This window comes from Ochotona princeps, chromosome 13 (genome assembly GCF_030435755.1).
Source record: "Ochotona princeps isolate mOchPri1 chromosome 13, mOchPri1.hap1, whole genome shotgun sequence".
NCBI lineage: Eukaryota > Metazoa > Chordata > Mammalia > Lagomorpha > Ochotonidae > Ochotona > Ochotona princeps.
The window spans coordinates 31212560-31234500 of record NC_080844.1 but is presented as its reverse complement, the minus strand read 5'-3'; the positions used below and the strand labels follow the sequence as shown (position 1 = coordinate 31234500).

Genomic DNA, 21941 nt, shown 5'->3' with positions numbered 1-21941 from the left:
ATTTAAAAAAACTTCAATCTTAAAAAAACCCACAAATGTAAAGTACCAATCTTTATTAGAGGATAAAGCAATATTTTTAACATTAGTTCATTTTACAGTAAAAACACTTTATGTACAACATTAGAGAAATTGCTGCAGATAGCTCCAACTTAAAAATGGGCTATAATTTAAGCCAATTGAACTGCTGGTACATAAATTGAAAAATATTTTTTTCTATAGAAAACAGTAAAAATGCTAAATTTCCCAAGCTAGCTCATCAAGCTTATCCCAACCAAACAATTGCATCACACATTTATAAATACAGCTTAAATTCTGGATCAGGAAAAAAAAGTTTGCTTGTTCCAAATGTTTTGGTTTTAAGTTGCATGAAGCAGAATTGCTATTCTTCTTCCCTCATATTATTGATTTATGCTGAATTATTTTTCTTGTGGCTAATCCACAATGCAAAACAAATTAGCTGTGTGTTCCTAAAAGGTACAATATCTTTTTGATCTGCTTGATGTGGGTGCCTATTCCTACCCAAATTATGAAACGTTCTATTACAGCATGCCCAATATATGGGCAAACCAGAATTATCTACTAGATTTTAACCCACAAAGGACATGAGGGCCAAGGACCTCTCTCTAATTCCCCCTCAAGACTTTGTGGGATACCATGAGGAGTAAGTATCAGAAGTGTCAAGTGATCAAGGAATTAAAGCCAAGAGAATTTCAGAGAAAACAGCAGGAACACTGAGTCACAATGTCACCTCAGGACAAGAGCTGAGCTAGCTATCAGGGTCCCCTGTCCTAAAGTGATGAAGAAAGAGACAAAGAAACCGGAGCCTAGAAGATTCACTTGCTGAGAGCACTCTTAATCACCTCTACAGGATGCATACTAGAGATCTGAGAGTACAGGGGCTAAGTCCTTTAGCTTCTCCAAAGCAATCTAACGATCATCAGAGCTTAGATGCAGTCTGACAGAACTGGGTCACTGAGAGAAAAACACTGCATCTTTCTCCCCCGAGCCAGTACGCCAGCTAAAATAAAGCTCTAAAATACAAGCAGTCCACTCGGCTTTCCCCAGACAGGGTGCTTTATCACCTCCCCGCACTTGCCCTTGTCTTGGCTGGCTCTCCAGTTTGGGGTCTGTTTTCTTACTACATGTAGAAACCAGACCTTTTTTTAATATACTCTTCAGCCACGCAAACATGTGTCTCCTGTTTTTCAATTTCTTGTAAAATAATGTTAATCTTCCAATAGGAAGAAGAGCTGTATGCATGAACACCATTTACCCAGCCTCCTTATATACAAAGAAAGCCGTGGAGCCATCCTATGTATTTGCAACCTAGACATTGGCTTTTGATTAAAAATACCTTATATATAATATCTGCTAAGTTCACTGAAGCAAGCACATAATGACAAGCTAAAAGCGTATCAAAATACATACAACCACAGGTAACCTTTACACAATGGACTGTGTTCTCCAAATCCAATTCTAAAATCTCATTCCAAAACCCTGCTCAGCGTCAATTCTCAGAAGACACTTGCAGGACCACAGCAGTACTGGCTGGCAGGTGGCTGAGGAATGCCGATGACAGAATCAGCCCTCACTGTTTACGAGACTGTTGCACCCCTTACGTATTTACATTAAGAAACATCTAAGAATGAAGACAGATCAACTCATAAAACATGGGTAGATCTTTGAATATTTCAAAAAAAATGCAATGAATTCATATATCCCTTTCAAAACTGGGCAGAAGTAGCAGTAACATTACAAATGACAATGAGTGGATGAGAAATTCACGTGAAGCTTGTCTCCGTGGACGAGATAGGAACTAGCAAGTGGTCAAAGGGGCGCACAATGTGCTTTTGACTTTGTATGAAAAATGTCCAGTTCCACACTGTTGAACACTTCTGTTCACCCACTACAATCAGCGGCCAAATGCTTTACTGAAACTCCTCTTCTGGCCTTTGTTTTGGGTCCTGTTGTTGCCACCTCCTGAGCGCCGCTGTCCTCCTTGAGAGTTCCTGTTGCCTCCTCGCTGGCCCCTGAAACCTCTGCCTCCATCCCGCTGGCCCCTGAAGCCTCTGCCTCCATCCCGCTGGCCCCTGAAACCGCCAAACCCTTCACGGGGCCCTTCCAGCTCGGGCTGCTCGGTGGCCACAGACAGCTGCCAGCGCCGGGAATCGTGCCATTTCTCCTGTGGAGAGAAGTTTCTGTTTTTCACCTGCTTTGATTTTTTACTGAACTTGATTAGATAAGCATGAGAAAAAGAGTGCTCTTGCTGCCACTTTAACTTTCTCACAGTAGTACTGAACAAAGAGAAATGAAAAATGTTTAAGAAAACATGTGTAACAAATAATAACGGAGGGGGGGATTCAATGTTCACAACTCGGTTAAAAGAAAACAAGCAGGCTCAAAAAGAAGATTCTAAGAATCAAGTGCCAAATAGACTGTCTTTTACTAAGGGGATGAAAGCTGCTGGTTCCCATTCTGCTACCATTGAGGTGTGCTGACCCAGGAGAAACAGTACCTGTATCTCTGCGACTGCTGCAGTAGGCACATCAAAGCAAACACCCTAGAAATCAAAGCAAATGGAAGCCAATCAAATACAAAGCACAGTCAGCGATACTTCAGGTGACTGGTTTGAGGGCCAGGCCAATGCCAGGAACCAAGTACTGGAACCCTCCCTTCTGCTGGAATTGAAATCAGTGACAGGAACCAACCTAGGCACTGTGACAGCTGGTGTGGGCCTCCCAAAAGGCAGGTCTCAGCCCTGCAACCCCCCAGCATCTCTTTTCCAGTATTTATGATTATTATTATTATTTGTTGAATAAATTCTTTCATGATATAGTTCCTTAGGCTCAGGGATCTCCCCTTCTCCCTGTTTTCCCCTATATTGTAACTACGGTTTAGTTCCTCAACAGCAGTCAGAAGTCTACTGCCCTTAAGTGCATCCTGACAATGCAGGTATAAAGTCCATTTTATAGATAATGGTATAAAGTCCATTTTGTAGCATTCTATTGTCAAGATGTATTTAACAGTTCCATTGGGCCAGGTGTGGCAGCCTAGTGGCAAAATCCTTGCCTTGCACCTGCCAGGATCCCACATGGGCACCAATTCATGTCCCAGATGCTCCACTTCCCATCCAGCTCCCTGCTATGGCCTAGGAAAGCTGCACAGGAAGGCCCAAAGCCTTGGGAGCCTGCACCAGTGTGGGAGACCCAGAAGAAGCTCCTGGCTTCAGATCGGCTCAGCTCCAACCACTGCAGCCACTAGGAAGTGAACCAGCGGACAGAAGATCATTCTCTCTCTCCCCTTCTCTGTGCAAACCAAATCTTCCAGTAAGAATAAATCTTTTTTTTTTTTAAAATGATTTATTTATTTTTATTGGAAAGTCAGATATACAGAGAGGAGAGACAGATAGGAAGATATTCCATCCAATAATTCACTCCCCAAGTGACTGCAGTGGCAACGGCTGGTGCTGCACTGATCCGAAGCCGGGAGCCAGGAACCTCCTCCAGGTCTCCCACACGGGTGCAGGGTACCAAACCTTTGGGCCATCCTCCACTGCCTTTCCAGGCCACAAGCAGGGAGCTGGATGGGAAGTGGAGCTGCCAGGATTAGAACTGGCGCCCATATGGGATCTCGGCGCATTAAAGGCGAGGACCTTAGCTGCTAGGCCACACTGCCGGGCCCAGTAAGAATAAATCTTAAAACACGTACTGGAATATATCTCTATGTTGTGGAATATTTGCTTTATGACAATAAATACCACCTCTTCAATCAAGGAAGTCAGCCATAGATGTAATCAAACTACCCTGTAACGGACACAGCCAATCCTGACCTGCTGTCTTTAACTGCAATCTTTTAGAAGGACCACACCCTTCCATCCAACAATTCATCATTGATAACAAAGGTGTTATTATGTAATGGATTTTGCTGTTACATTTCCTGAAAGTCTTCATTCAAAGTTTCAGAGTATAATGGCAAGCATTCACTGGGGTAAACACATAAATAATAAGTTTTTGGCCCTTTGTGTTCAAGCAAAGACAGCAAAGTTAAATTTAACTGAATAAACCTATGATCTAGGAATCTTGAAACACAGATAAGGATATTCCCCTCAGTCAGGCAAGGCCGACGGAAACCTGACAGGGAGATTTATGGTTAAGCCAAGCCATAAAAGACCTTATGAATGGACAAAGCCTCTACCTAGTGGCTTCAGCCTGTAGCTGGGAGTGGAGGTCCTGACAGAAGCAAACAGCACTGTCAGATGTGCCACAAACCGAAGGTGAACCTCATGGGCTCTGTGTGCCTGGGACTCCCCAAAGCAGTGATGACCCCTAGTGACCCAAGACCTTACAGGGATCCCACAAAGACAGAACTTAACCTCATTACACTCAAGACTATCTGCCCTTTCACTCTCACATTCCCTTCCCAGAATATAGCAGAATTTACAGAAGAGGCAAAATTTTACTTAACAGCAGTGGGATCTTCAAGAGCAGTGTTGTACACTGAATGGGTCAGGCTGGAGACACAGACATGGCAAATGCCCAGGGAAGACCACAGAGCGACAAGTGACAGCATCTTCCCAGGAAATGCAGAAACCACCCTGCAGCTTTCCTTCCTACATTAAGCTACCAAACCAAACAACAGAGGTCCATCTTACCAGCTTTCCTTTGAGAAAGACCATTCCCTTTATTTTGGAATCAATATCCTCGCCCAGTTGTTCTTTAAGTTCTCTCCAAGCATAACTAATGTTTGGCATTTCAATTGAACACTGCAAAATCATGGTCACAAAACCCTTGTGAAAGAAAAGGAGCAAAATTAAAAGTGAATTAAAGGAAACACTTTCTAAAGTTTCCAAATATGCTGGCTAACCGTGCTATTACAGGTATGTATATTTGAGGTTTTAAGGAATAAAAAACAAAGATGTAATTCACATGCCATAAATTAATATCCACAACATTTCATCACCCCTAAATGAAACTCGATATCCGCTAGTAGTCAATGCCACTCCTTCCACTCAGGCATGGGCAATCACTAATCTATTCTGACTCTGAATTTGCTTATGTAATGCATTTAAACACAGGAACCACAAAATACAGTGAATTCCTTCCCATCTTCTTGAGAAAATAAGAACAAGTTTAAACAGGAGCCTTTGACACCCTTAATGACAATGTCCACGCTGACAGGGAGCCTCACCACATCCGAGTTGATCAAGGAGCGCTGGTCTACAGATGTGGCGCCCGAGATCTGGGCCAGCGCTGCAGCCAGGGCTTCCACGGCTCCCTTCTCCTCAATCAGCTTCTCAGCAGACTGCTTGAAGTGGCTGATGGCAGTGGGAGGCACGGAGTCCAAAAGCCTGTAGTTGAATCACATTTGTTAGGGAAGGGAACAGATTATTCTTCTATTTGTTTAGATAATCCAATCTTACTATGAGTTATGGACTATCAAAGGAACAACCAACTCAATGTACTAGGCTGGGGGCTGCATTAAAATTTGGAACGCAACACGCAATTTAATCAGTTATCAGACTTAACATGCCCAACATAGATCAAGGCATTAATCGTTGCATGAACAGGGCTGGGTAGGATGAGTGGAAGACGTACAGGACATGCACTGAAGGTCAATGCAATGACAGGGATATACCTGATGGCATCTTTGCTGGAAGCTTTTATGATTTCTGTTGCTGAAGGAACACCAATTCGTTTGAATTTAATTCCCTACAAAAAAAAAAAAGAGTTGATGCTTACTAAATGTACAAAATGGATCGATGAGATTAGCCAGTTAAATCTTTTCACCAGTAAGGCACTCAACAGCCCATGAGATATCTATTAAAAATGTTAAGTAAATCCTCTTATTTTTGTATCATAGTGTCAAATAGCAGTAAAATGAACATGTTAAGATCCTTAATCTACTGCTATGTTTCACTGTAAAATTTACCTTTGTTAAAATTTGCTTCTGTTCAAATTTGTTGAGACCGCACGTAAAAGTATCCTATTACTTTGGCTGGTATTTTCTAATTACTGTATAATATTTTGGGAATGCAAATTTTATTTGAATGTCAATTACAGTTAAGCATGTGCCATTTGTTTTTCTTACTCAGGTTTTGTAATTTGATGGAATGTTTTTATCACAATTTAATAAATGTTTGCTTTATTTAATAAAAAAAAAAAAAAAAAACCAAACGTGACTCAGTGGCTATAAATGGAATGGTTCCCATCAAGACAAGCAACTGAAGTTTCTCAGGTTTACCAAATGTATTTATTACCTCAAAAAAGTTTCTTTTGTCAAATACAGCATAGCAAGTATTCATTATTATTATTATTATTTCTAAATTTATTTGAAAGGCAGAGTTACGGGCCCCAGTGGTGTGGCCTAGCGGCTGAAGTCCTCGGCTGAAGTCCTCGCCTTGAACGCCCCAGGATCCCATATGGGCACTGGTTCTAATCCCAGCAGCTCCACTTCCCATCCAGCTCCCTGCTTGTGGCCTGGGAAAGCAGTTGAGGACGGCTCAATGCCTTGGGACCCTGCACTCGCATGGGAGACCTGGAACAAATTCTGGCTCCTGGCTCCGGATCGGTACAGCACCAGCTGTTGCGGCTCACTTGGGGAGTGAACCATTGGACGGAAGATCTTCCTCTCTGTCGCTTCTCCTCTCTGTATAACTGCCTTTGTAATAAAAATAAATAAATCTTAGAAAAAAAAAAAAAAAAAAAAGAAAGAAAGGCAGAGTTGCAAGCGAAGAGAACTCTCGAGAGGTCTTCCATCCACTGGCTCAATCCCCAAATGGCTTAAACTGACAGGAAGCAGACGTGGGCTTCAGCCTGGTTAACACCCACCTTCCCTCCTAAGGCACTTGGTCACCACTTATGAAGCACTGATGAAGTGAATGAACAGCACCCTCACCTCGCCCAGGCAGTGTCTGCTGGTTTCTCTCCTATCAAGTTCACACTCCCTAACCATACTCTATCCAAGAATAATCCAGTCAAGGTGCAGGAGGTAGAAAATAAGTTTCCTTGTTCTACTTTTTTCCTCTTAACATACCACAGTCCTTACAGTTTGCAAGCAATTCCTTCTCTGTTTAATCTGGTATAAATGTTTATTGTCTTACGGTTGCCTTTCAATCACCTGAAAAAGAATCTATGGTTTTCAAATGCAAAGATACGTCACAATAGGCTCATCACAGGACAACATACAAAACATGTGTCCAACATTTCTCAGTCACAGCCACATGCTGGAAATAAAATTTAAAGTAAATAACAATAAAATAACAAAATACCAGCTTTAAAATTCAACATTTGCTAAATAAAAGTTCATAGTTTTACCGCTTTCTGCTCCACTTGTACTAGCTGATATTCTTCCTTGTGCTGATAAAAGCAGATGCAAACACCTGTTCTTCCAGCTCTGCCCGTCCGCCCAGAACGATGAATGTAGGACTCCACATCCTATGGAAAGGAAGTATCAGTGACGCTGAATAACAGAGAAATAGCCCTGCAGAGCCTACGCAGAGGACACTGAACGACACCAAGTTAGTGCAGTGCTAAACTTTGGCACAGGGGACAAAGTCCCTCAGCACTACAATCTGAAGATTATTACAATTCTCAAAAACTCCACAACTGTGGTCCTGATCCTGAAGGCAAATACAAACAGCCTCAATTGGTGCTTGTCTGGTAAAGGCTTATTTACAATTTTTTTTTTTTTGTTATTCTCTAGGAGCCACAATAAAAAGCTAAAAGAAAAAAGCAAAACTAATTTTAATACATTTCTCTAAAAAATTAGTCATCATTTCATGTCATCAGTATAAAAATTACCAAGACATGGGCCCAGCGCAGTAGCCTAGCAGCTAAAATCCTTGCCTTAAACATGCCAGGATCCCATGCAGACACTGGCTCTAATCCTGGCAGCCCTGCCTGCTTCCCATCCAGCTCCCTGCTTGTGGCCTGGGAAAGCAGTCGAGGACAGCCCAAAGCCCTGGCACCCTGCACCTGCTTGGGAGACCCAGAAGAGGCTACTGGCTTTGGCTAGGCTCAGCTCCGGCCACTGCAGCAACTTGGGAAGTAAATCATCTTACGGAAGATCTTTCTCTTTCTCTCTCTCCTCTGTGTAACTCACTTTCTAATAAAAAAGTCCTTTATTCTAATAATTAAAAACTCCTATTCTAATAATAAAGTCCTTGCGAAGCTAGGCCTAGAACAGGTTAATTTTTAAAATGACTCCTGGCATCCCAGAAATCAAAACATTACCATTACTGATTACATGCAACTATCTAATACACTTTTGTATTTATTAAGAGTTCCAATATGCAACACATACCTTTGGCGGACAGCTCTGTATAACCAAATCAACCTCAGGGATGTCCAACCCACGTGCAGCGACATTTGTTGCCACCAAAACGCCAAAAGCACCATTTCTAAAACCTTTCAGAGTGATTTCCCTTTGCTTCTGTGGAATGTCACCATGTAATGACTGGGCATCCTGTCAAAAAAATAAATGCATAAGAACTCCAGATGCAACAATACCTCATCAGTTAGATCTATAAAAGATACATTTTAATGCTAGCTTTGCTGAAAGTATTTATCAGGGGAAAACAGGTGTCTTAAATGGACAAGTCCCCAAATTATTTATAAACCCTGTCATGAAGTGAGCTGTATCCAATCTACCACAATCATCAGGACTGAGGACACTGGCAAACAGGGCTGAGAGCTACTTTGTCAGAGTAATTCTAATTTTAAGCCATCCATTCCTCATCTGTAAAATGAGGCAAGCTCTTACACGTACATATACTTTCTTTAAAAAAACGTTTTTAAGGGCCCAATGTGGTAGCCTAGCAGCTAAAGTCCTCACTTTGCATGAGCTGGGATCCTATATGAGTGCTGGTTCAAATCCCAGCAGCTCCACTTCTCATCTAGCTCTCTGCCTGTGGCCTGCAAAAGCAGTCAAGGACGGCCCAAAGCCTTGGGATCCTGCACCCACATAAGAGACCCAGAAGAAGCTCCTGGATTCAGACAGGCACAGCACCGGCCATTGGAGCCACTTGGGGAGTGAATCAGCAGATGGAAGATCTTTCTCTCTGTCTCTCCTCTCTGCATATCTATCTGACTTTCCAATAAAAATAAGCAAAATCTTAATTTTTTTTTAAGTTACTGGAAAGGTAGAGAGGAGTGACAACGATCTTCTGTCCAGTGGTTCACACCCCAAATGCTTGAACAACCAAGACTGAGACAGACATAAGCAGGAGCTCAGAACTCAAAACAGCTTCCTATGTGGGTGGTGGGGACCCCTGAGTTCCTGAGTCATCTGCTGTTTCCCTTCATTAACAACAAGCAGAACTAGAGTAGAACAGCTGGAACGGAACCCAGACTCTTGGATATGGCATGCAGATATCCCTAGTGGCAGCTGAATCAACGCCAAACACCCCTAAGAAGTATATTCTGATGTTTAGTTAAAAGGAACATCCTCTTATTTCTTACCTAAATTAAGGCCACTGAATGAATGAAAAAACAGACCAGTTCTAGTTTTGCAAACAAGAGGAACGACCAACCTGTTTAATGGACACACTCTGTGACAGCTCCTGGGCTTCTTTCTTGGTCTCACAGAAGATGATAGTGCGTCCCTGATGTCCACTATACACACGGATCACATCTCCAATAACTGCTGCCCTCTGAGTCCAGTGGCACTTGATAGCTAGATGCTGTGAGGAGGAAGATACATCCATGTAGAGCCTTGCTAGAACCTGTAATTACCCACTTCACATAAACGGTCTTGGCAGTGAACAGACTACGGCCACGGCTGCTTAGGGACCACCAAATAAACCATGGAGTAAGAAAGTGACACGGCCTGTCTCCTTGCACCTCTCCCCTCTCTCCAAAGAGCCTCCTCTGGCTTCATTATCTGTTTTCTCACTTAAGCAGGAAAATACAGGAAAAGAAATCCCACTTCTTGTAACAGACAAGAGAAAGCTTCTGAATGCTTTGTTCTTTCAACTTAAGTTCAATCAGTCCAGGTGTGTTCCTTGGGTGAAATGAATTCATCTAGGTACCGGACCCTAGGATGAGGATAGCTTCAAAACAAAGTGTAACATTTCCCTGCTGCCCTGTAGTGTCCATATTCTAAACTTAATTTGTATATATTATGCAAACAGACTTATGTTCCGAGTGATTCTGCAAAGAAATCGGGCTACCAGATAAAATTTAGAAAGAGCACATACCATATAGAACTTGAGTAGAAATATATCTTTACTTGGCCCTTCAAATGGAAAAAGCTTGTATTTGCCAATCGTAACTCCCAGACAGTAAACAAATGATACACAATTTCACACCAATCCGGCAACTAAATGAATCATTTACCTCCACAGTTATTGCTGTTTTCTGAGTCTTTTTACCAATCAGGTCCACCTGTTCATATGTAGATTTCATGTATTTCTTAGCAACATTAAATACCCAATGAGGGCAAGTTGCAGAAAAAAGCAATGTTTGGGGATTGTCTTCAGAATCTTTGGAGGAAAAAAAAATTAGCATGAACAATCCAAACAAACCTATCAGAATTCCACCTCATCCAGTTCTTTCAGGGCTCACCAACATTGATTAGCAAGCTTCCCACAGAAGACACAGATGATACAAATTCTCCAATGGACACAGGAACCCTGCTGAAATCGTTTATGCAGAGAAGCCTGGAAATGGTCAAAATATTTTAAGACTTGTCTCCCCTTTCTGACCACTGGCCTTAATGAACTACCAAGGAAATCTGTCCAATATAATAAACAACCAAGTGGACAAGACCAATTCAGAAAGCCCAGCAACCAATCAGTGCACAAAGCCTGGCAAATCACCTCTCATACACACAGGCCTATGCCTGAACTCACCTGTATACTCCTTATAAATTTGAAACTACAGCTCACTTATTCATGGGGTAAGCTACCATTTTTTGTTTGCACTCAAAGTTGCATAGTATTTACACATTTCAAATGGCAATGCAAGCAAGCAGAACCATTAATGAATAATTTGCCAATTTACACATGAAGCATGAACTTAAAACTTTCAGATCAATTATTACACTTTTGAAAATCTAATCTGAACAACCAATTCCAGCTATTGATGAGGTGTGAGAAAAGCTATCTGCGTTAAGTACGACTGTAAAAATTATAAAAATAACAGTGGATGGTCAAAGTAAAATCTTAGCCAATTACTTCAGTGAATCTATGTTAAATCTGCATATTGAGAATGAGAGTATAAATAGCACAAACTTACACAATAACATGCACAAAGTCAGGAATACATCAAAGAGCAAAAAACCATCAAGCTGGCAGCATGTATTACTCTTCTTTTCTTTGCCCTGTTTCCCTACTGTAGTGATGTGTGAAATGTATCCTTCACTTTTTAAAATTTTAGATGATTTCTTAATCATTCCTTTGGCCTCTTTTTATCAGTTTCTTGAATTTAGGCTTTACCTTTCTTGTAGGCAACTTTTAAAATATCTTCCACTTGGTCAGCAAAACCCATATCCAACATCTGGTCAACTTCATCAAGAACAACATGCTTAAGTTTGGAGAGATCTAGCTTGCCACTCTCCAGATGGTCTTTGATACGACCTGGTGTCCCAACCAGGATATCAATTCCATTCCGTATGCGTTCAACTACAAAGAACATCAATGATAAAATTTAGTGGGGTCTTAAAAGTTCTGTACAATCAACTACATCTCAATAAATAATAAAGATGGAGAACCCTCAAGGTACTTCTTACCTAACAGAGAAATAAAGAAGTTACAGTGAAGAAAGAAATTACTCTGTAAACTCTAGGCCTCTCTGATGCCTCAGCTTAGGCTTATTCCATCAAAGCTGAAAAGGAATTACAAGTTTTATGTGTAACTTCAATGCCTTCTTATTCTACATAGTGGAGCTTCAAAGTGGTCAACTGGAAACTAATGAAATAATGAAGAAGAGAGAGCAACATTAGGCCCTCCTCAGACCCCCAGGAAAAGTAACCCTACCCAAGGGGCAGAGACCCAGTGTCATGAGAGACTGAAAAAATAGTAGTAACCTGCAATTCTAACCTTTTAGCCCTCAGGGACCTACTAGATTTTTGCCTTTATAATTCAATAAAATGCAATTTAGTTAAATATTGATAGAAAACACCAAAGTCCCAAGAACCATATATAGGATTTTTCCACAGGACGAGGTTTCTTGACCATCTTTGAGCAAGGGCAAAAGATTAAGGGCAACATCAATGACTAGACCAGGTAGACAAATGCCAACGTCAAAAAGGAATCCAATCAGCGCCACAGCCGTGTTCCTCCCCCTTGCTTTTGAATTTACTTACTTTGATTTCCATAAGGAGTTCCACCATAAAAACATGCCACTGCCAGTTTTTTTGTGATGTCACTGAAGTCTCGGCTCACTTGATTTGCCAACTCTCTGGTAGGGGCAAGAACCAATACCTATAGAGGAAAAATTAACAATTAAGTCCAAAGTATTATACCGTATTGGTTTCCTAAGTACTTTCTAATCTATCAGAAAGCTCAACACATCTTACTCTTTTGGATATTTGCACAATGCCTATTATGTATATTGCTAAAAGCCTGAGTAGAAGAGAAGGATGACAAATACAGCCCAGTTCCTGATAATTAAACTCAGGAGATAAACTTGGGACTACATTAGTCCCAGGTGCCCAGACACACTGAACAGCCTGTACACACTGGGACCAGTTTCAGGGAGCCGCTATTCCTTCAAGAACAGCATTCAAGCAACAGAGCAAGCTCAACAAGGAGCCAATACTGATGACAGAACATTACCCAGCACCTGTGCTTCTACTGTGTCACATTCTCACAAATCCTCGCATGCATTATTCGGACTTAATTCTCACAACCTTTGAGGTAGGCATTAGAGGATAAATAACCCGACTGAAAACATAACCCAAGAAGAGGCAGAATCAGATCTACACTTGGGCTCCAAAACTGTAGTCCAATTTCTACAAAATAGTCAACCTCCAAGCGTGCACCCTGGGGTAGTTTTGAGCTTATTCAGGACACATAACAGAAAGCACTACACATCCATCAAACAACTAGGATCAAAGAACAACTACCTCACACACACATCCAGGAGACACTTGCTGCCCCTCTGTGTGTCAAGTACCATTCTAGATGCTCCACAGTGATTAACGAATTAATTGAGGGGAAATGGAAACAGCCAAGGAGCAGATGAAGTTTTAAGAAGGCAGAAAGACCAGGGTAAGCACCCAGAGCTTAGGCAACAACAGGAGCATCATCAGTGATTACACCAAAATTAAAGCCCATGGAACACCAGTTCTCTAAAAACAAGCCCAACAGCACTATCCTGATAGGGAGGCTTGGCCTCTTCAACCAAATGCCACCCCCCTCCCATTCCTGATCTCTACTGAAAATGATTCTCTCCAGAAAAAATGGTCAGACTCAACTCTGTGAATCACAGGCACACCTACATTTTAAAGGCAAACAGATAAACACACAAGTGGCCACAGCATGGGAGATTACATCATGGCCAAGTCTACGGGGCTTGTTGCCAACTGTCTTTCAAGAATGATCTCATTTGGGTTCGGCGGTGTGGCCTAGCGGCTAAAGTCCTCGCCTTGAACGCCCCAGGATCCCATATGGGCGCCAGTTCTAATCCCGGCAGCTACACTTCCCATCCAGATCCCTGCTTGTGGCCTGGGAAAGCCGTCGAGGATGGCCCAATGCATTGGGACCCTGCACCCGCATGGGAGACCCGGAAGAGGTTCCAGGTTCCTGGCTTCGGATCGGCATAGCACCGGCCGTTGCGGCTCACTTGGGGAGTGACTCATTGGAAAGAAGATCTTCCTCTCTGTCTCTCCTCCTCTCTGTATATCTGACTTTGTAATGAAATAAAATAAAATCTTAAAAAAAAAAAAAAAGAATGATCTCATTTACCTTCTGATAAAGAGCCACTGCAAATACATGGATAACTGAGGAAAACCCAATTTTTAACAATAAGGCATGTGAACAATGGCCAGATGTTCTCTTCTGTGCCAATTGCAGCCCCCGAAATCTGTGTTGGAAACACTCACCTGAGGCGGACGACCCCTCTTCCGGTCTTGCAGTTCTCCCTGAAGTTTTTCAACCAAAGGGATAGCAAAGGAGAATGTCTTTCCAGTTCCTGTCCGTGCCTGTGCAATCAAGTCCTTCCCACTGTAGACATGGTGAAATGTTTTTGCTTGTATAGGAAACAGGAATGTCACTCCACGAGCTGTGAACAAATCAACCTTGTTACCTGATGTCAAAGTTCCTAAGACATATAAACAGAGCTGGCACAATGGCTCAGTTGACTAATCCTCAGCCTGCAAATGCCAGCATCCCATATGGTGCCAGTTTGTGTCCCAGCTGCTCCACTTCCCTTTGAGCTCCCTGCTTGTGGCCTGGGAGAGCAATGCAGCAGACCTAAGTCCTTGGGACTCTGCACCTACACGGCAGACCCAGAAGAAGCTCCTGGCATCAGGCTGGCTCAGCTCCAACCTCTGTGGCCATCTGGAGTATGAACCAGAGGAATACCTTTCTTTCTCTCCTCACTTTCCTTCTTTATGTAAAAATCTTTCTTTCCAAGGCCCAGCATTATAGACTACTGGATAAACTCTCACCTTGCACACACCAAGATCCCATTCAGGAATCAATCCACACCATCCACTTTCCATCCAGTTCCCTATTTGTAACCTGGGAAAGTAGTGGAGAGCAATCCAAAGCTTTGGGACCCTGCACCATGTGGGAGACCAAGAAGAAGCTCCTGGCTTCAGATGGTTCCGCTCTGGCCATTTCAGCCACTTAGGGAGTGAACCAGGGGATGGAAGATCTTTCTGTTCTTTTCTCTAGAACTCTGCCTTTTCAATAAAAACAAATCTTAAAAAAAATTTCAATCAAAAATAAATAAATCTTTTACAAATAAGATAAAATATAGAGATATATATCAAAGGATTGAAGCACATAGTGTTAGTTCCTACACAATAAAGGAATTCTAAATTTTGTTAATCATCTGCAAAGTCAAGTTCAAATATATTCTGATAATAAAATATTTGCTTGGGACTGGCATCCTAAAATAATGACTTAAGGCACAGCCTGCAATGCTGGTTTGTGTTCCTCCTGGCTGCTCCACTTCTGATCCAGCTTCCTGCTAATGTGCCTGGGAAAGCAGTCGAGGATGGACTAAATATTTAGTTCCCTTCTACCGTGTAGGAGACCTGAAGCTCCTGGCTTTGCCCTGGCCTCAGCCCCAAGCTTTGCAGTCAACTGGGAGAGTAAACCATTAGATAAAAACTGTCTTTGTAACCCAGCTTTTCAAATAAATATAAATAATTTTTTAAAAGGTTGAAGTAGGGCCAAGTGTTGTGATATAAGTTACATTTCCATTGCCAATACTGGCATTTCATTTGGGCACTAGTTAGACTCCTAGATGCTTCACTTCCAATCTAGTGCATTGCTACATATGCCTGGAAAAGCAGCAAAAGATGGACCATAATTGGGCCCCTACACCCACACGCGAGACCTGGATGAAGTTCCTTGCTCAAGCCTGGCCACTGCAGTCATTGGAAAGTAAACAAGCGGATCTGTTTCCTCCATTTTTCTCTATAAATCTGTTTTTCAAACAAATCTTTAAAAAGTTCATGGAAATGCACATTGTGAAAAAAAAAAAAAACAACTATGTTTGGTTTTCAATTTCCTTTCACACCAAGAAAACCTCTTTGAAAAATCCCTTCACTCCCAACCCCTCACCCCCACAAAATTTTGCAAGCATTCTTTCACAGGTACATTCATTATCTGACTGCACACATTATGCTAGGTATAGGAATACACCCTGAAGCAGGCACTTAGCTTCACTGTTAGGATGCTCACATCCCAGCCTGGCTCCTGGGCACTCCAGCTTCCTTCAAGTGCAGCCCGTGGGAGGCAGCAGCCAGGACTTGGGAAGTTAAAGGATCTGGACTGAATTCCAGGCTCCCAGGCTGAGCCCTAGCTGCAGTGCCATGGAGGCATTAGGGCTGTAAGACAGTGGATGGGGCCCGGTGTGTGTACCCGTCTCTCAAACAACAAAGTCCAGGGCCCGGCGGCGTGGCCTAGCGGCTAAAGTCCTCGCCTTGAGCGTGCCGGGATCCCATATGGGCGCTGGTTCTAATCCAGCAGCTCCACTTCCCATCCAGCTCCCTGCTTGTGGCCTGGGAAAGCAGTTGAAGGTGGCCCAATGCTTTGGGACCCTGCACCCATGTGGGAGACCTGGAGGAGGTTCCTGGCTCCTGGCTCCAGATAGGCACAGCACTGGCCGTTGCGCTCACTTGGGGAGTGAATCATCGGATGGAAGATCTTCCTCTTTGTCTCTCCTCCTCTCTGTATAACTGCCTTTCCAATAAAAATAAATCTTAAAAAAAAAAAAAACCAACGAAGTCCAGCTCCTCAACAGAAACAGTGGAGTGCTTCCTAATAACAGATTCTAATCTTATAGAATACAGAGCCCTCTGAAGAACATTACCTTTGAGAAGTTTAACAGTCTCTTCAGAAATCGGAAAATTAGAGAAGGCACCTTCCTTCTGCTCCACAGGCACTTCCTAGCAAGGAAAGGAATACACACACACACACACATGCAAAATGAGTAACATATTTGTCCAAGAGTAACACAGAGAAGACAACCTAAATTATCTTTATTTGAAAAAAAAAATTTATTTGCACAGAGAAGGTCTTTCATCTGTTGATTCACTCCCGGGTCACAATGGACAGAACTGAGCCAATCAAGGCCAGGAGCGAAGAACTTCCTCCAGGTCTCCCACACGCTCGTGCGGGGCCCCAAGGACCCTACTTGTGGTCTGGGAAAGCAGTTAAGGATGGCCCAAAGTCTTGGGACCCTGCACCTACATGGTGACCCGGAAGATCCTGGTTCTAGATCCGCTCAGTTCTGGCCGTTGTGGGTACTTAGGGAGTGAACCAGTGGATGGAAGATCTTTTTCTCTATACTTCCTTCTCTGTAAATCTAACTTTCCAATAATAATAATAATAATAATAATAAAAAAATACAAAAATTCCATATTGGCACTGGTCTGTGTCCAGGCTGCTCCACTTCCAATCCAGCTCCCTACTAATGGCATGAGAAAGCAGTGGAAGATGGCCCAAGTGCATAGGCCCCTGTCTCCCTATGGACTTTGGACTGGCCCAGACCTGGTTGCTGTAGTCAACTGCAGAGTGGACCAAGGGATGGAAAAATCTCTCTTTGATTCTGATTTAAAAGCTATACACCTCTGTACTTGAAAAGCATTTAGCTTTTATTTAATGAATAAATGCTCAAATTCTAGAGAGCTTTCTTTTCGGTAAATTTCAACATTTTCTAAATTTCCTAGACCACATTTTTAAAAACAAGATTAGTTTATTTTATTTGAAGGTCAGAGTTACAGCGATATCTTCCATTCACTGGATCACTCTCCAAATGGTCCTAACAGCCAGAGCTGGACCACTCTGAAGCTGGGAGTCAGAGAACTTCTTCCAGGTCTCCCACATGGGTGTAGGGACCCCATCTTCTGTTGCTTTCCCAGGCCAGAAGAGGCGAGCTGGATCAAAAGAGGAGCATTTGGGACACAATCAGGGACCTGAGTGGCATGCCAATGCTGCTGCCAGATGAGCTGACTAAGCCAGTTTTAAACTCCTGACTCAGTCTAAAGGTTAAGATACCTTTCCAGTAGACCCATTTACTCATGATTTTGTAAAGCCCTTTCCCTAAAGAAGTGAGGGCCCGTTGTCACCAACTACACCATGACATGCTGAATTCTGATTTGCAAGTGAGCAGACCACATTTATTTCCAGTTGAGCCCCTTTGTGCAGCAGGCATTCTGATACCATGTATTCTGTAAAATGAAGTCTCTCCTTGCTGGTCAAAGGACCACTACCAACATGAGGCACTGACATTTCAGTTCCTCCACTAGAAAATACTAATGGATGGTTACTATCCACTTAGCAAGAGTGACGGTGAACAGCCCCACCTCCCACAGCGTAACTTTACCTTCTCTGGCTCACTGCTACTCTCCTCACTGGTGTTAGAATCAGCCTCAGCACGGGGGAGCCCATTCTTGAGCTTGGTGCTCGCCTCTCCAACGTCTCCATTCACTTCTTTGTCTTTCTTCATCTTCTTGGGCTTAGGAGAACCCGTTTCTTCTGATGGCTCCTCACTTTTTAGTACTTTTTTGGTTTTAGGAGAAATAATTGTTTTCTCAAGATTTTCCTTTTTCTTACTTTTTACTTTAGAAGGAATAACCTCATCTTCTGATGGTTCCTCTTGCTTTTTTTTCTTTTTGGACTTTGGAGAATTCATTTCAACTTCAGATGGTTCTGCTTCCTTTTTAACTTTTTTAGTTTTAGGGGTAATTATTTCTTCATTTTCCTCTGCCAATTCTTCAGTTTTATTAGATTTTGACTTCTGTTTTTTATCTTTCTAAAAAGAATAAAAATACAAACATTGAACAAAGCAGATAGAAATTTAGAACTCATCAACTCAGCATTATTGCAAGATCACTTGCAATTACTGAAAAAACATGATTTGTGGGCATTTCAACAGTTTCATTTTACCTGTGATAACAGGCAAAACTCAAACAGCATGCTTTTTTAGTATCTGTGTTAGTTATATCCCAGGTGAACATTACAGCTCTTCAAAAAGTTCATGGAAAAAACTTTAGCTTTGTGTGAAAGTGTTTGAAATCTAGGTAATCTTTTTTGTAGCATGCATTTTCCATAAACTTCTGATGGTCCTTATAAAACCAGATATTCCTAACAGTGACAGAGTGGCTCAGAGGATGCCCCAATAGGCTGCAAGCTAGATACTGTAAAAAGTGATGAAGGATGGGAAATCCCAGTCTATGGAAATGTATCATAATAATATTTTTAAAAAGTGATCAATTACAGTCCCAATTTAATTCCAGAAGAGCAATAAAGGTGATGGAGGGTGTTACAGCTTCCCCTGCCCCTCACTGCTAAAATTCCTGTAGAGGCAAATAGCGTCAGTGCTTTGTCCATCTATGAACTTATACAGACACACTGAAACAAAAATCATAGAAAATCACAACCCATCATCTCGTTAAAGAAAAGACATATAGCACAGTAAAGTAAAATAAACCTACAAGTACACAGAAAGGGTATGGTCTCCACACCAAACCAAGTGACTGCGGCTCTTCTCTCAAATCTCTGATCCTTTCCACCTTCTCACGTTACAGGAAGTGCAGACACCCGAGAGACCCTCTAGACCCGTGGACCCTAACCACATTTTAGGGAAACCCAATACCAAACGGCTCACTGGGGGATAATCTGAGAAACATCTTCCCCTTGACTTCCGGTCTTTCATTCTTTGGTTTCAGAAAGGAAGAGCGAGTTTCCTATCTGAAAATTACAAGTAGAAGCTTTGGATCGGACTGTCTTAAAACGGAACACACTGATGCCTGAGCCAGGATCTCCCCACCCGTGGGTGGAAATGCAATTTCACAACAAAGCTGCTCTAACAGCTCTGCATCAAAAACTTAGAAACAGGGCCTGGTGGCTAAGGTCCTCGCCATGAACGCACCAGGATCCCATATGGACGCCAGTTCTAATCCTGGCAGCTCCACTTCCTCTCTATCTCTCCTCCTCTCTGTATATCTGACTTTGTAATAAAAATAAAATAAATCTTTAAAAAAAAAAACTTAGAAACAGCACAAATTAAACAAATCACATCAGTATGAGACTAAATATTATGTTAAACCAAGCAACAAAAAAATTCTCCAAACTTAGAAACAGCATGAAAAGGAAAACTCTAAAGAGTCAGAAATGCAGGGACTCTTTGATCTCCATAGCTTTACCTCAGAACAGAGACAAAGAAGTTAAATCGCAGAGGAAACAGTAACACACGTTTACACAGCCACACATCATACACGTATATGCAATATTCAGTTAGCACCATTCCATGTGTGTATTTCATTGGAAGATGTGGCCAATAAAGTTAGATTTGAATAATCTCCTGTGCTAAGGGATGCTTATCTGAAAACAAGCTGTACTAAGGTTTAAAAAAAAAAGACAGCAGACACCGCCCACGCAAGCCGATGGCAGTGCTTCGGTCCCCACCTGGACTCACAGTCACCTCGGATCTCACTGGGAAGGCCCAGGCCTGCGCCGGGGTCCCCGGGGCCACGTGGGACGACCCCTGTCCAGCTCCCATCCGGCCTCCCACCCGGCGCCGCTGGGACCTCAGGGACTCCTAACAGGTGGGAGCCAGGGGGCCCACGCCTCACCCGAGGAGCCAGGAAGCCCATGCCTCACTCGGGGAGCCAGGGGTCCCACGCCTCACCCGTCAAGCAGGAGGTCCACACCTCACAAGGCCAACCCGCCGGCCCTTGCCCTGGCAGCCCCGGCCCCGGAAGCCCCGGCAGCCCCTGTCCCAGCTCGCCCGGCCCGGCAGCCACGGCAGCCCCTATCCCAGCCCGCCCGGCCCTGGCAGCCCGCGCCCGCGGAGTCCCGGAGCCCGACGCGCGCCACGCGTTCGCACCCTTCCTCCGCTCTCAGCCCCCGGGGCCTTCGGCAGCACCTTCTCAACCTGCTTCCGCGTCTTCTCCGTCTTAGCCATGGTCAAGTCTGATTCGGCCCCGGCGTCACTGCGGAGTCTGCCCGGCATAACGTAGTCCGAGTGGCGCAGGCCGTCCGCTGTCCTCAACCGCGTGGAGAGGAAGAGAGCGCACTTCCCCTCCGCCCCACCCAGCGCGTCACTTCCGGCGGCGCGCATTTCCGGCGGCGGCTGCAAGCCTCCCGCAGCGGCAGGTGCAGATGGCGGATTCCCGGCTGCAAGCCTCTGGGCTTAGTGAAATGACAGCTGCACAGCGGCGCTTGGCCCAGACGGCACCTGCAAAAGGACTTGACTGTAGCTCCGTATTCCCACTCTGACACCGGCCAGATTCTCGCTGGAGACAACCTGATTGTTGTTTGACAGGCGCTTAATTGCTCTGTGTTAAGGTCCTGGAATTTAAAAGGTTCTTTTACCACAATCACGAGGGATTTGCGTTCTTCATCTCGTGGAAAGTAATAAACGACGCCAGGAGCCTGGGTCAGCACCAGAATTCAGACAGATCGGGCGCGTTCAGGGTGGTATGGCCGTAGACTCAGCACCAGAATTCAGTGGTTTATGTGTGCCTTCAGTATCTGGGGCATTCACCACTTAGAGAGTGAAAAACAGCACGCAGACCGCACACAAGCCCTGTCTGCAAGGTGCTTGGTGCGAGATCTGCAGGTTTCAGTCCTGTAAAGGCTCTGGAGGACCTATCTTGGAACCCGCAAGAGGGGCAGTTTAGACCCCGATGGATGATAAAAGCAATTCTTGCTCATGCGTAATTTGGACACTGAATGACTTTTGAAAGATGAGGGGAAAGTGATCCATTGGATGATCAATGACGATGTTAAGCTTTTCCTAAAGAACTGGTGGTCCAACAAACTGGGGGACAATTCATCATGTTATTTTACAAAGTGGTTTATACCACTATATATGAAAATCTGCCTTTGCCATGAACAAAATAAACAGAAAACTAGACAGTGAATGAAAAGCATGGCAGTGTCTGGCATACTGAGCGCAAAAAATGACAGTTATTAAAGCTCACAGCTATGTCTCCGTTGAGGGAGTCAATTCAAAATATTGCATTCTAGGACAGAGGAAAATGCTGGAACAATTTTATTGCTTAGATTAGTTTTCACTGCACATTTCAGAGTTTTTAAAATTTATTCATTTATTTGGAAGGCAGATATACAGAGAGGAGAAACAGATTTTCCAACTACTGGTTCACTCCCCCAGTGGCCATAACAATCGGAGCTGAGCTTATCCAAAGCCAGGAGCCAGGAACCTCTTCCGGGTCTCCCACGCTGGTGCAGAGTCCCAAGGCTTTGGGCCGTCCTCAACTGCCTTCCCAGGCCACAAGCAGGGAGCTGGATGGGAAGT

General features: G+C 43.4%; 1 protein-coding gene across 1 annotated transcript; it reads right to left on the bottom strand.

Annotated features, from left to right (window-relative positions):
- Nucleotides 1-1114: 1114 nt before the first annotated feature.
- Nucleotides 1115-20706, bottom strand: DDX21 (DExD-box helicase 21). Its single transcript, XM_004583437.4, has 15 exons — nucleotides 20547-20706; nucleotides 18003-18431; nucleotides 16488-16563; nucleotides 14044-14222; nucleotides 12304-12421; nucleotides 11435-11620; nucleotides 10335-10480; nucleotides 9530-9679; nucleotides 8302-8463; nucleotides 7314-7433; nucleotides 5635-5708; nucleotides 5188-5347; nucleotides 4652-4786; nucleotides 2516-2560; nucleotides 1115-2182 (listed from the first exon to the last, which is right to left on the bottom strand). The coding sequence occupies exons 1-15, from the start codon at nucleotides 20631-20633 to the stop codon at nucleotides 1913-1915; spliced, it is 2337 nt and encodes a 778-aa protein (XP_004583494.2). The 5' UTR covers nucleotides 20634-20706; the 3' UTR covers nucleotides 1115-1912.
- Between the last annotated feature and the right edge of the window lie 1235 nt (nucleotides 20707-21941).

Bases quoted from the DNA above. Each gene is read 5' to 3' on its own strand.
- DDX21 (XM_004583437.4), bottom strand. From the start codon at position 20,633: ATGCCGGGCAGACTCCGCAGTGACGCCGGGGCCGAATCAGACTTGACC. The intron at 11,621-12,303 runs GTAAGTAAATTC...TGTTCTTTGTAG, and splicing joins AACTCCTTATGGAAATCAAA to TTGAACGCATACGGAATGGA. The intron at 2,183-2,515 runs GTACTGTTTCTC...TTCTCTCCACAG, and splicing joins CAGCAGTCGCAGAGATACAG to GAGAAATGGCACGATTCCCG.